General features: G+C 37.3%; 1 protein-coding gene across 8 annotated transcripts in view; it reads right to left on the bottom strand.

Moving 5' to 3' along the window:
* Positions 1 to 412: 412 nt before the first annotated feature.
* Positions 413 to 13,773, bottom strand: part of Uggt1 (UDP-glucose glycoprotein glucosyltransferase 1) — a 108,098-nt gene continuing 94,737 nt past the window's right edge. For all 8 annotated transcript variants that reach the window (XM_048812158.1, XM_048812157.1, XM_048812161.1 and 5 more), the window contains 4 exons: positions 12,807 to 12,921; positions 6,851 to 6,967; positions 6,307 to 6,472; positions 413 to 4,844 (listed from right to left, as the gene is read on the bottom strand). In XM_048812158.1, coding sequence (XP_048668115.1) covers positions 4,819 to 4,844; positions 6,307 to 6,472; positions 6,851 to 6,967; positions 12,807 to 12,921 — 424 coding nt within the window. In that variant the 3' untranslated portion in view covers positions 413 to 4,818. The remainder of the gene's footprint in view (positions 4,845 to 6,306; positions 6,473 to 6,850; positions 6,968 to 12,806; positions 12,922 to 13,773) is intronic.

Here is a 13,773-nt window from a genome sequence, read left to right as displayed (position 1 = left end):
ATAACCCCAGCCCCAAATATTCTTGTGGACCTATACAAAGTAGGAGCTCAGAGAACTGGTAGAATAAACAAAGCCCATCCCACCCTCTGAAGAACTCAGCAAGAAGGCAAGGCCCAGCTATTTCTGATGCCACCTTGTCTTAAGGCTTGGCTCCTTCTCTACCAAAGTTGGAGCTGTCAGGGCGCTTGCCTGCTAGATTCTGCCTGGGGCAGCTCCTAGAGGTTTGGGGCCTGGGTGCTACCCAGAGAATCCATAGCATTGGCTGCAACCAGAACCCAGCTCCGAAGTGAGACAAGACTTCAGGTAGAGTCCTCCATCCCGTCACTTCCTGTGCAACTTCTTTCACATGAAGGAGTTTGACTTTATAGATTTGCCCTTCCTGGACATAAAAACTGAATGACTGGCCAAACAGTTTGAAAGAAGAGAGGAAAAAGTTTATTGTGTTGAGCAGACCTTATTTTCATTACAGTATCAGGAAATTCTTTCTCAATTCCCTTTGGATGCAGAGATTCTGCAGACATTTAAAACCCCAATGCTGTTCCCAAGCAAGGGGCAGGCAGCACCTGAGCATGATGTTGCATTTAAAGGAACAGGATTACAGCAAAGTAGCATGATTTAAAAAGATTTTTTAAAACTACATGATTTCTTTAAAAATTCTAAGCTTTACCTCCATTTTCCCTGTTTACCTTATTTCCATGGATAATTGGTGGGAAAACATGTTAGTTGATACTCTTTTGTTCCAAATTGTCAACCTTGGTAATTTGCCTTTTTGTTTTTGTTAAGAGGAATTGTGCCCATTTCTTTGGAAAATCTAAATTGTGACAAGTAAATACAGTTAACCCTTCCCCCATCTGGCCTCAGCACTGCTAAGGAATGGGAAAGCTCAGGAGAGGGCCTCTTGCTTGCAAAACATCACTGCAGAGTTTAAACTTTATGGACTACTTCTGGGAAGCATGCAGCTGCTTGAAGCTAATTTTGTGGTTTGTTCTGGTAAGTTCTTAGCATCCAGTGACACCCTGGGGGAGAGAAATCCTGTACTCAACTCACTGACTCACTACCACTATATGATACACAAGTGTTGTTTCTGTACTATGCGGAGGAATCACAAACCAAATAATGAGAAATGTGTATCCGCCAGATACTTTGAAATACCAGTAACAGCCTGAGCTAATGATGTCTAACTCGCCTGAATTAAATCAGATAATTACCAAAGTCCTCATTAAGATCTTTTTCTCACTACATTAAGGCAGAAAACATATGAATTTAAATAAAAAACCATTACCCTACAAAAGTAGGCATATGACAAGCTATATTTCAGTTGATTAACTCAGATTGTCCCCAAAATTCCCTCTGAAAATCAAGTACTTAAAACACTAATTATTAAAATTACATAACAATGGAATATATATTTAAATAACTTTGCACATAATACATCCTCCATTTTTTGTTATCAAGACAAAGTTCATCAGGTGGCTGGACATTTCCACTTGTATTTCCATGAAATTCTATCTAGAAAAATGAACCAGCTCTCATAACTCCTAAATTGAACTATTTTTTAACTTAGGTCAAATTAGGAAGAGCAATGAACAGCAATCTTAGAAAAGGACTGCTTTCATGTAAGTAAAATTTATTCATGGGGGAGATGGGAGTTAGGGAGTCACTTTTTTGTGGGTAGAATTCAGGTAGTGTGCAAATTAAGGTGTCAGAGAAGTATACTTCTTACCTAAATTAAACTTAGGAATTCTTTCCTCCCTATCACCTGGGCCAGTCTTTCAATAACTGACTTCCATCCCCAGCCCTCAGCCTTCATTCAGGGGCCCAGTCCCCCAAACCAGGTAAAAGTTATTCAAGCAGAGTTTTAACAAAACTCAGAACAGGACAGGATGTAAGAACAGAAGAGATTAAGCTCCATTTATGCAAATTGTTTCTTAATATACATAATTCATGTAATCTGCATCTCCCAGGAATCAAACACAATGCATAGGCCTATCAGATAGCTTAGATAGGCACACATCAGTATGTTCAACTTGAAATGCAACATTCTGACAGACTCACAGTCAATCTTATAGAAAACCAACATGCTATCACTGTCCATGTGGGTAAGTATTCAGCATATTTTTAACCAAACCCAGGAGTCCAGAGACTCTGATGGTGGCATGCCCCCCAGCCCAGAAGTAGGCAGTGATGTCAACCACATATCACTGTTCACAGAACATAAAAACAGGCTCACAGTCCTGCATGTCACATTATTTCATATTACTCTGCCAACTGATTCATAAAGGAAACTCTCTACTATGGCATGATGAAAAAGAAAGAAAAAACAAAACCATTACATACAAATGTTTTCTAAGAACAATGTGCTGTGATCAGTTCCCTGAAGCTTGAACATTCTGCACAATCAGCTCTTGCTTCTTGGAAAATAAAATTTCTTATCTGTTTTTTTAGTCACAGGATGCTTTCTCACAGTAGAGACAACAGCAAAGCTGATTAGGATCCCATTTTAGTGGCAACATCCTTTCCTGGAGCATTTGTTTAATTTGGAGAAGTGATTATGCCACATGCAGCCAGGAAAGAAGCTGGCAGAAGGAAGGTCTAGACCACTCTAGAAGCTGGGCCTCACATAATCAGCATGAGTTACTAATAAGACAGATGTCAGGATGGTGACAAAAGAGAGGCAACGAATGACATTAGGACACACACCCTACAGAGAATACATTTTACTCTGTATCTTTCTTCCATGCAGAATAAGCATAAGACCAGAGAGCTGGGAGAAGGATGGCTGGTGGGAACAGCATTTAAAAGCATGTCCCAGTGACTGAAGCATTTCCTGCTCAACCTTCCAGACGACACAATGGGAAAATGCACATTTCTTCCCACAGTTGTAGACAGCAGCTGCAGCAGTCTCTCTGAAAGCTTAACTAAATGTGAAGATGACGCCTGGACAAATGTTTCTTGATTCCACTGATCCTATTCCTTCAGCTGCTTGGACCAGGCGAGAGGTGGGGCAGGGTGAAATCATGCCACAGCCTTCGTCACAGCAGCCACTCTGAGTGACCTTTCCAGTCTCAGACAAACTTATCTACCCAACTTTTAATGAAATAATGAAACCAGAGTCAAAAAAAGCTTCTCCAGACTGACTAGGAGGCTCCTAAGCTAACTTCTGCATTTGAAAACAGAAAAAATTAAGTTACCTGTATTTGTGGTAAGATTGTGATTTTTTAAAAAAGACTGCCCGTCAGCGTGTTACCTGGCTTAGAAGGGTGAGGATGTGGCTATGCACTTGTGCCGACTCATTTTTAAAATTTCTTGGTGGTGCTGGGGCCTTGCTCGTGTTAGGCCAACACTCTACCACTGAGTTCCTTAGCCTTTTTCATATTTTAAAAAGCAGGCAAAAGAGGAAAGAACAAGCCTGTGTGAACTGGTAGGGAGATGTGGTGCCCATCAGTGCACAAACTGCTGAACTCCACGCCTGGGCAGAGATGGCACCTCACACCTGCTCAGGCCAACACCACATCCAGGAACCTAACGGCCCATCGGTTAGGAAAGGCTGCTCCCATGGGGCGACACTGAGCCACTGCAGTGAAGACACACAAAATAGACTAAAGGGCTGACAGTGCTTTGTGATGCAGTCAAATCGTGTCAGAACTAGTGTGGACTCAGTCATTTTCTGGAAGTCGAAGGTAACCAACAGATCTAAAGTAAAAGGGATATGGGACAGTGTAGAGAAAAATACAAGTTCTTAAGTCAGAATCCTTCCTGGACTTAGAAGCAGGAGCATTTTGGTAAGAAAAGTCCAAGCCAAATGTCCCCTGGGTCTGAGAGAAGAGTAGGCAGGAAAGGGCAAACAATACAGTGACCATCCTGAGGGAGCCCAAGCCCTCAGAGATGGATCACTAGAGGGACTTACTATGGCTGTGTCCAGTCAGGAAACTGATAACAGATGTTCTTTTAAGAAAGTGGGAGGAAAAAGTAAGGATTTTCAAAAGTACAAAAACTGTTTACAAAATAATTACCTAGAAAGTTCACTGGGATTGGGTAGAGAAAAGGAATAATGTTTTCATTTCAAATTAGCCACGATACTACTGATGGTTTATAAAAGAGGATGGCCAATTTCTAGTCTTCCTCCCCCAACTCACAGAGCCATTCTACTGTGCTATCTTCCCTATCATCTCCCCAACCCACACCCATCCAGCTCCCGGATTAATTTGCTTAGCCACTGCACCAAGCCAACCTTAAAGATACATGATTGTTGGATGGGTTTCAATTAAACAATGATGCTAACACTTGGGAAAACAATGTGGGGTTGGTAGGGTGTGGGGAGAAGGGGGCTAGGAAGGAACATGTTGGCATAAACCTCCAGGTATGTAGACCTTGGATAAGGCTTCTGCTGGCCTGAACCAGAACAGGTGGGCATATGCAGTGCAGCCTGAGCTACAGGTAAGCTGAGGTAAGGAAGAACATGGCATCTCTGCTGGTCTCCTTCCCATGACAGTACAGCATGTACGTGATCTTGGGTGTGGACACCAAAGGACTTATTTTCTTCCAGTTGCTGCTGCCATTTCTTCTTCTAGTGAGAAGATTGCTCTTTACAGAGTCCCAAAAGATCAGCCACTTGTCTTCCTCTGAGGTACAAATCCAATAGAGCCTTAACCCCCAAAATCCAGCATCCACTGGAAGTCAAAGTCAAATGCTCAGAATCAAAAGGTGTGGCACACCTGCCCAGTCAATTACCAGCAGTTGTATAGACAGATCAGAAAAAACTAGCATTTAGTATAAAACTGTTTTTCAAATGATGTCATTTCTTAACTTCTCCAGAGATCATAATTCTTCATGTTTCTGATATTCTATAGAGAAGGAAAACAATGAAAAATAAAACAGATTATCCTCTAGTTATAAAAATACAGAGTGGGCATCTTTTATAACCTATGATTTGTACCCCCACCTCCACTGTATCTCTTTTTCTTTAATTTTAGGAGCCTTTAGTTTGATGTTTTTGAAAGCAAAAATAAAATAAAGGACACTTTTATTTTTAAAAACATTGAAACTACCTGCAAACCCCATTCCAAATGAATTGTCTTCACAGTATAGCGTTAACTTTCAGTACATGAGCAGTGTTTTCAGTCAGCTACCTTCTTTTCCCACTTATTATCATATAAATATTTCCCTACATATCAGCGTAGCTCACTTTTGGATGTTTAAACAGTTTTTATTGCTTTTGGTTTACAAATAATAATAAATTTCTTTATGAATATAACTTTTTTCTTGTGCTGAATTATTTCTTTAAGATAGATTCTCAACCAAGAATCTGGGGGCATAGTACTGCTTTTTAACAAGGGTGTCCTAATACACAAAGCCTTGGGAAAGCACACACACAGTTCATTACCATCTTCCCCAACAAATGTGTCAATATGTCTACTTTTACTAATGACAGACTACTTCAACTTGATTACTGTTTGCTAAAATCCACTTAGTATTTGTGTTCTTCTCTTATTGGAACAGTGTATTCACATTCTTTTTCCATTTGTCTATGGAAATCCTTGAGGTTTTATAAATGAATTTGAATTATTTTTATAATAACTATGTAACATTTCAGTGTCATAGTACAGTTTTCAGGATGTATAGGCAAATCATTCAGGTCCATGTTCTGCATTTGCTTTTATATATTAGTTTAAAGCAGAATAAATCTTAACTTCCCGAGCCTGGTTTATTAATATTTTTTTTTTTTAAAGTCACTTTTGTATTCAAATGAATATTTTTCAAGTGACTATCATTCAATATAACAGGGAGAACATAGTATAAAGACTTAAGTCCTTTTTATCCTTAGCTTGAATTAAATAGAAACATTTCACCCCCACCTCCGAGAACTATTTTAAAAAATCCATTTCCATATGCCTATTTTAAATAAATAATATATTTTTCAAATCAAAACAATATTTTGTCTTGACCTAAGTTTGTTCATTCACTAGTGCCTAAACTAAAAAAAATGGGAATCTGAGAAGAGCTTCCCAAAATATCAGGCTTGGCTTCAATGGCACAAAACTCCTAAAGCTAAATAATAATCATGATTAAAGCATCTTTTTTCCCCCTCAACCAAAAGAAAGGAAAGAAAGGAGGAAGGAAGACAGGCAGGGAGGTGAGCAAATGAATTAATAAACATTGCTTAGAAGGCAAAATGAAAAATAGACATTGATTGATGGAAGGATTAAAGGGAGATTTATCTTTTCCTTTCATTCATCATTCTGTCATTTTTGCTTCAAATCAGAAACACAGAAGAGCACTTACCCAAAGCCAAATGTCTGCACTTACCTTCTTGGCTCTGATTTTTTGTCTTCCCCTTATATAGTATTCCTATTTCTTTCTCCTTCTGAAAACGGGTCTGTAGCTGTTTGATCTCTTGATCATAGTCCTGCCACTCTGGGACAATCCGCACAGCAGCCTCCAGCTTGGGCTCTTTGGTCATTGGATTATTACACTGTAAAAACCAACAAACACAATTCAGCTGAGTTGAAGAAAGGGTGCATTAATATACAGAATCCAAATAAGTCTCTATTCTTGGGTTAAAAGTCCTAACTGGACAAAATGAACAATACTGAGAATCTCAATGATATAGTCAGCAGAAGCAATATGGGAGTGGGCTATATAAAGCTGTAGTTACTTCTTCTATGAAGAAGTTGTGGAGAGCTGCCAGAAGGCAACAAAAGCAAAAGTCCAGTAGGAAAATTAAAAGGCACAGAAATGAGCCAGAAGACAAGAGTGACTCAGCAGTAGGTAAGGCCTGAAAACAGTCCCATCTGATGCTAGGGGAGTTAGCTTCCTGGGCGGGTGTAGAAGAACATCATAGACAGCTCACCAGATCAATGGTTTTTGCCCTTTTCTTAGAAGCATCATCACACCATGTTTCACACCAAAGCCATTCTTGAGGGAGGGATTTGATTGGCACCTGATGGATCATGTTATTGGGCAAATCCTGTTTGGTAAAGAAAATAAAACACAAGAATCTAAAGTTCTGGAGGAAATTTAAATAAATGCATTGCAAAGCAGTGATGTTAGCTGTTCACTATGCATCACATACCAATCATAAATGTTTTAGAATTAAAGGGGTCCTCACCAAAAGACTAAGAGAAATTAAGGAATTTATTTATGGCATTTTTTTGAAACTTCAAAATCTAGAGAATCCATGAGCAACTGAAAACTGTACCCATAATAAACAAGAGAAAAATGCTGGCTTATACCCACACTTCCTTCTATGGAGGCGATAATAAGAAAAATACTCCTGCTCACTTTTGAAAGTGAGTATAGAGAGGTGGTTCTTAAAATTTATAGTTTTCAAAAAAGAGAAGCTTTTTTTGTGTTGAGCTCAGCTCCCAAAAAGACGAGGCCCACATTTTTCAAGTTTGTCACAATAAAAATGTTCCATTGCCCTAAGACTTACACAGAACAAAACACTGATGGAATAAAATAAGGCTCAGGATTCAATCTTTAGCAGAAATGAAAAGAAAGGAAGAAGAAGGCACTTGAAGGCATGGGAGAGCTAAAGGGACACTAAGAATTATGGGGACACAGGAGAAAAGAGACCCACAGAGATAACTCTAGAACCTGGGGTTTTCCACTCAGGACTACATAGTTTAATAAGGTTCCCTGAGGCTTTTAACAGCAACTCAGGCCTAAGGTAACAAATATTTATATATAAGGCCTGTGGTGGCTGAGGGGAGTTCTGGTGAGACCAGCTTTGGGCTGGTGTACTAAAGGAACACACCCTATGATTAGAGACAGAATCAGCTCCACTAGAGACTGTCTAACTTCAAATCATCAAAATCCTAAACCTGGATTAAAATCATCCTGGACAACTGTGCCCCCAAGTTTCTGACAGAATAAAACATAAATTCTGTTGAATGATACCATTAATCTAGGCCTCAAATTATCTCCATAAATAATTGGGCAAAAACAATGACTGACACACTAAAAAAAAAAAAAAAAAAGATATATGAGAGATGAGAACAGGAATGGCAGACAAGAAAATAAGATCCATGGTAGCTCCATAATTGATACACACCAGATATCACACAAAAACTTTAAAGATATTCACTATGTACAAGATTTAAAAATTTTTAAATGAGAATTTCAGCACAGAACTGAAAACAAAGATATCTAAATGAGAACACACTGCCAAAATATCATAACCAAAATAACCAAAAACAAAGACAAAGTTAAATAAATTAGACAGCAAATAACAAAAATGTAGCACAGAAAGAAAATAAGGGAATAGAAAAAAGGATGTTAGAGAAATTCAGAGTTCAATAACAGAAGTTTAGCTTATGTGTAACTAGAATGTTAGAAAGTAGAGAACAGGACAGGAGCATTACAAGGAACCCTAAGACCATGTAAGAAAAATCAAAGTGAAAAAGTAGGTATATATTGTAAGGAAATCTGCTGAAAGCCAATACAAATGTTAAACAGAGTCAGAAGAAAAACAAATAATCTCCAAAGGAAAAACAATTAGAGCAGTAAATAATGTATAACGGAAACATTTGAAAAAGATAATAGAAAGTAAATTGTATTTAAAGTTCTGAAATACTAAATAACTGCCAAGCTGCAATTTTAAAGTCAGTGAATGTTCTTCAAGAATAATTGCAGGGCTGGGGACTTAACTCAGTTGGTAGAGTGCTTGCCTTGCATGCACAAGACTTGGGTTCAATCCCCAGCACCACAAAAAAAAAAAAAAAAAGAATAAGTGAAAAAGAATGAAGCTGGATGGACCCTTACCTTGTATGATATATAAAATTAACCAAAAAATGTTTAAAAGACCTAATTGTAAGAACTAAAACCAAAAAAATCTTAGAAGAAAACACAGGGGAAATCTTCACGACACTGGATTTGGCAAGATTTTTTTAGATGTGACAGCAAAAGCACAGTGGGGTTGGAGGTGGTAGGGATTAAACTAGGACTTAGCATATACTAAGCACTACCACTGAGCTACACCCCTAGCCATGCAACTCACAATTGATAATGGGTTAATATACAGAACATAAATAACTCCAACTCAACAACAGCAAAATCAATTAAAAATGGGCAAGATACTTCAACAGATATTTCTCCAAAGATCATAAACAAATGGCTAACATAAATGGCACACAAAAAGACAACCAATATTTTTACCACTAGAGAAATAAAAATCAAAACTACAATAAGATCTCATTTTAGGATGATTTTGTTCACTGAAAACTTTAAAGAAAAAATAATGCTTTCAAAGACAATTTAAATTCATTCAATGAATGAAAACAGACTTTAGGTATTCAGGTAAAGTAAGCATTTTTCTACAGAAATTTTTATAATTTTAAAAGAAAAAGGTAATTGGATCATCAGAGTACAGCTTTGGCCCAAATATTTAATATTTGGGTGAAAAATCAGTGAATACTTTCAAACTTTGAAAGTTTGAACACTTCTCAGGAGAAGATAAAATACCTTTCTCTAAATTATTATAAACTGCTCTTATTACAGAAAAGTCAGTAATGTAATAGAAAATAATTTGTTTTTTGTTTGTTTGTTTTTAGTTCTGTTCCTAGCAAAACAATGTAAGGCCTCTCACTAGACCCTGGACATGTATGGCTTGTTGTATAAGAAAAAAAATTAAACAAATAATCAAACAACAAACAAAAAAAGATCTCATTTTATACCCAATAGGATGGCAATTATTTTTTTAAAAAAATTGGGTGGGGAAAGGGGTGGAGAATAAGAAGTTTTGGCAACTGTATGGAGAAAATGGAACATTTATTTGTACATTTCTGGTAAGAATGTAAAATAATACAGCTACTGTAGAAAACATTTGGCAGTTCCTCAAGAAGTTAAACAGAGAACTACCAAATGATTCAGCAATTACACTTCTTGGTATATTCCCCAAATTGAAAGCAGAAATTCAAATAGATATTTGCATATCAATGTTCATTAACAGCCTTGTAGACAATATTCAGAGGTAGAAATAAGTCAATTATCTATGAATAGATGAATAAATAAACAAAATGTACACACATATACAAAAGAATATTATTCAGACTAAATAGAAAGGAAATTCTGACATGCTACACAACACAGAGGACATTTTGCAAAGCAAAATAATCCAGACAAAAAAAGACAAATGTTACATGATTCCACTCACATGAGGGACACAGAAGTAAGCAAATTCATAGAGACATAAAGTAGAAAAGAATTTACAGTGGCAGAGGGTTACAGACAAGAGGATTATTTAATGGCTACAGAATTTTAGTTTGGGAACATGAAAAAGTTCTAGAGATGAATGATAGTGATGGTTGCATGACTATGAATGTACCTGATGTTACTGAACTGTACTTCCAAAAGTGGAATAGATGGTATTTTATGTATATTTTTCCATGATTAAAAATAATATTAGGGCTGGGGTTGTGGCTCAGCGATAGAGTGCTCACCTCGCATGTGCGAGACCCTGGGTTCAATCCTCAGCACCACATAAAAATATATGAATAAAATAAAGGTATTGTGTCCAACTATAACTAAAAAATAAACATCAAAAGATAATAATAATATTAAAGGTAAAACAAAGACACATAGATAACAAAACTAAAAAAAACTGATACTAGTTGAACAGACACAAAGAAAAATTTAAAAATATTTTTCATCAAGTCTACTGGCATACAAATAATGGGAGTCCTAGAAGAAGGAGGAACTAGAGGGAGGAAGGAAGAAGGAAGAAGGGAAGAGGAGAAGAAGAACGAGGTGTAAAAAGAATAGAAGAAATAATGAAAACTTCCCAGATGTAATGAAAAAAAATCTACACATATCCAAGAAGTTCAACATACTCGAAGTAGGACAGATTGAAATAGACTCACACCTCAACATATTAAACGATCAATAGAGAGACATAGAGAGAGGGTATCTTAAAACCATCATGAGAAATGCAACATGTCATGTACAAGGGATCTCACTAAGACTACATCTAATTTCTTATCAAAAACCACGGAGGCCAGAAGTCTTTGGAGGCCAAGATATTCAAGGGGTTCAAAGAAATACTGTCAAGCAAAAATTCTATGCCCAGCAAAACTCATCAAAAATAAAGGAGAAATTTCCACGCCCTATGAAAGTTTGCAAATAGTGAAGTCACGCTGTCAAAAATACTAAAGAGGGTCCTTTAGGATGAAATGGAATGACACTCGAGAGTAACTGGGATCCACATGAAGAAATAAAAAGAGCACACCAGTAAATATTAGAGATAGTACCAATGCATTTCTTGTTTGGAACTTTTCCCCCTCCTATCTGGTTTAAAAAACAACTATGAAAAGAAATAATTATAAATCTGTTGATGGGCGCATAATACATATAGACTATATAAAAATACAAAGGGTTAGCTCCCGCTGCCCCCAGTGGGTTGGGGGTGGGTACAGGGATTAAACCCAGAGGCACTTTATCACTGAGCAAGATTGCCAGTCCTTTTTATTTTTTAAAGTTGCTTAGGGCCTCACTAAATTGCTGAGACTAACCTCAAACTTGCGATCCTCCTGCCTCAGTCTCCCAAATCACTGGGATTACTAAATGAGGTTGTTGTTTATGCTTTGAAATAATTCCTTGGTGTATTTGAATATGCATACTTTTGTTTTGTACACTCCATGGACACTGTATAGCACAATAAAGGTGTCCACTCCATGGACACTGTATAGCACAATTATTTTTTTCTTTTTTTTATACTGGGGATTGAACCAGAGGTACTTAACCACTGAGCAATATCCTAGCCTTTTTTAATATTTTATTTAGAGACAGGGTCTTGCTACGTTGCTTAGGGACTCACTAAGATGCTGAGTCTGGCTTTGAACCCGTGATCCTCCTGCCTCAGCCTCCCAAGCCTCTGGGATTACAGGCATGTGCCACAGTGCCCAGCCAAGGTTAAAAAAAAATTGGGGGGGTTGGTAGGGGGTGGTTACTGAGAATTGAACTCAGGGGCACTCAACCACTGAGCCACATCCCAGCCCTGTTTTAGAGACAGGGTCTCACTGAGTTGCTTAGCACCACACTTTTGCTGAGGATGGCTTTAAACTAGAGATCCTCCTGCCTCAGGTGTGTGCCACCATACCTGGCAAAATTTTTAAGGCAACTTAAGCAAAACAAGTAGGTGAAACTATATATTTAAAACACAGCTTTTGGGGCTGGGGTTGTGGCTCAGCGGCAGAGCACTCGCCTCTCACGTGTGAGACCCTGGGTTTGATCCTCAGCACCACATAAAAATAAGTAAACAAAATAAAGATATTATGCCCATGTATAAATAAATAAATAAATCACAGCTTTTTAAAACTCCAATATCAACTCTGAAAAATGCTTAGCATTAATAAACAATAATTCAGCTAACTTTCTTGCAACATATCATGGTTTCTAACAGAAAAAAGGGAACCTGCAATACTACACTTAATTATGTGAATCCTAAGCTATTTAGTTCCTAAACTGGGGGGCAGGGAATTGACCCTACAGGGAGAGAAACAAATTTATCAGATGAGGTTAAATACAAAATTAAAAGATAAGGTAATGGTTCCAAAAGACAACTCCCTCCTTCCACGTCAACCGACATCAGGTCTCTGTGACATTTTTTACTCTTGCTATGCCTTCTCTTGAGGTCAGATGTAAATGTCAAACACACACACACACACACACACACACACCTTTTCACGAAGAAATAAGACACAGCTCCGAGAGTAGAGATTTGAGACACAAATAATACTTTGTTTTTCTGACACAACACACTATACCCACCACTGAAACTATTTATTAACCATAAAAAAATGGCCACTTACTTGGTCAAGATTTGAAAGGCTGTTAGGATCTTGACTCAGACCTTGGTACTGTCCCCTGAGTCTGTCACCAGCTGCTATTTTCCTAAATTTCTTCAGATCCACAACATAGAGTGCACTAAACAGAGAACACCTATTTGTTAAAACCAACCATGGATTTATGGCAGAAAAAGAAACCCCACTGAATAATGGAATAGCCAAACATTCTGGTTTCTCTGTGAAAAGGTGGATTACAGCACTATAGTAGAGTTAAATGTCAGTATATGATACCACGAAGATGAATAAGAAAGTCACTGCAAAGTTCCTACTCTGTCCCAGTAGCTCACCTTGGTCACTCTTCCTTATTTGTCTTCCAAGGAAATAATTTCTGGCAAAAGACTTCTACAAATACAACATATTTGGTAGTAAAGCTACAACTGATAAAGAACCTTTAGTCAAAGATATCCTAATGATGTCCCATATGTACAAAGGAAAATACCTACAGTATTATAGTATTTTTGGACCAGGACCTAAAGACTGAAACTAGTCACCATATCGCATCAATCACCTGTAGGTGCCACTTCCTACAGGTAGGTCCCTGCCCTCCAAATAGTCTAAATCACACTTTTCCCAGAGAAAACAATGAAGAATTTATTAGAAATGCAATGAATGTATACAATGATTAAATTAAGAAGTCTCCTATAATAGGAGTAATCTATCCTATAAATATATCCTATAAATCTATCCTATAAATATATCTGAAATATGCAAAATAATATATTTAAGAGATTATCTATCCTATAAATAATCTATCCTATAAATATATCTGAAATATGCAAAATAATATATTTAAGAGATTATTCATTGCATTATGGTATGTCATAGGAAGAGACTACAAGTAACACACATATGCGAATAATATACAGCTTAAAAAGGGGAAAAAGGTCCCTCTCTATATAGTGATACAGGATCTACAGGTAAGGTATTTAGT

Source organism: Marmota marmota, unplaced genomic scaffold, assembly GCF_001458135.2.
Source record: "Marmota marmota marmota unplaced genomic scaffold, marMar, whole genome shotgun sequence".
Lineage (NCBI taxonomy): Eukaryota > Metazoa > Chordata > Mammalia > Rodentia > Sciuridae > Marmota > Marmota marmota.
Note: the sequence above shows the minus strand (reverse complement) of the source record. Positions and strands in the feature narration are given on the sequence as shown.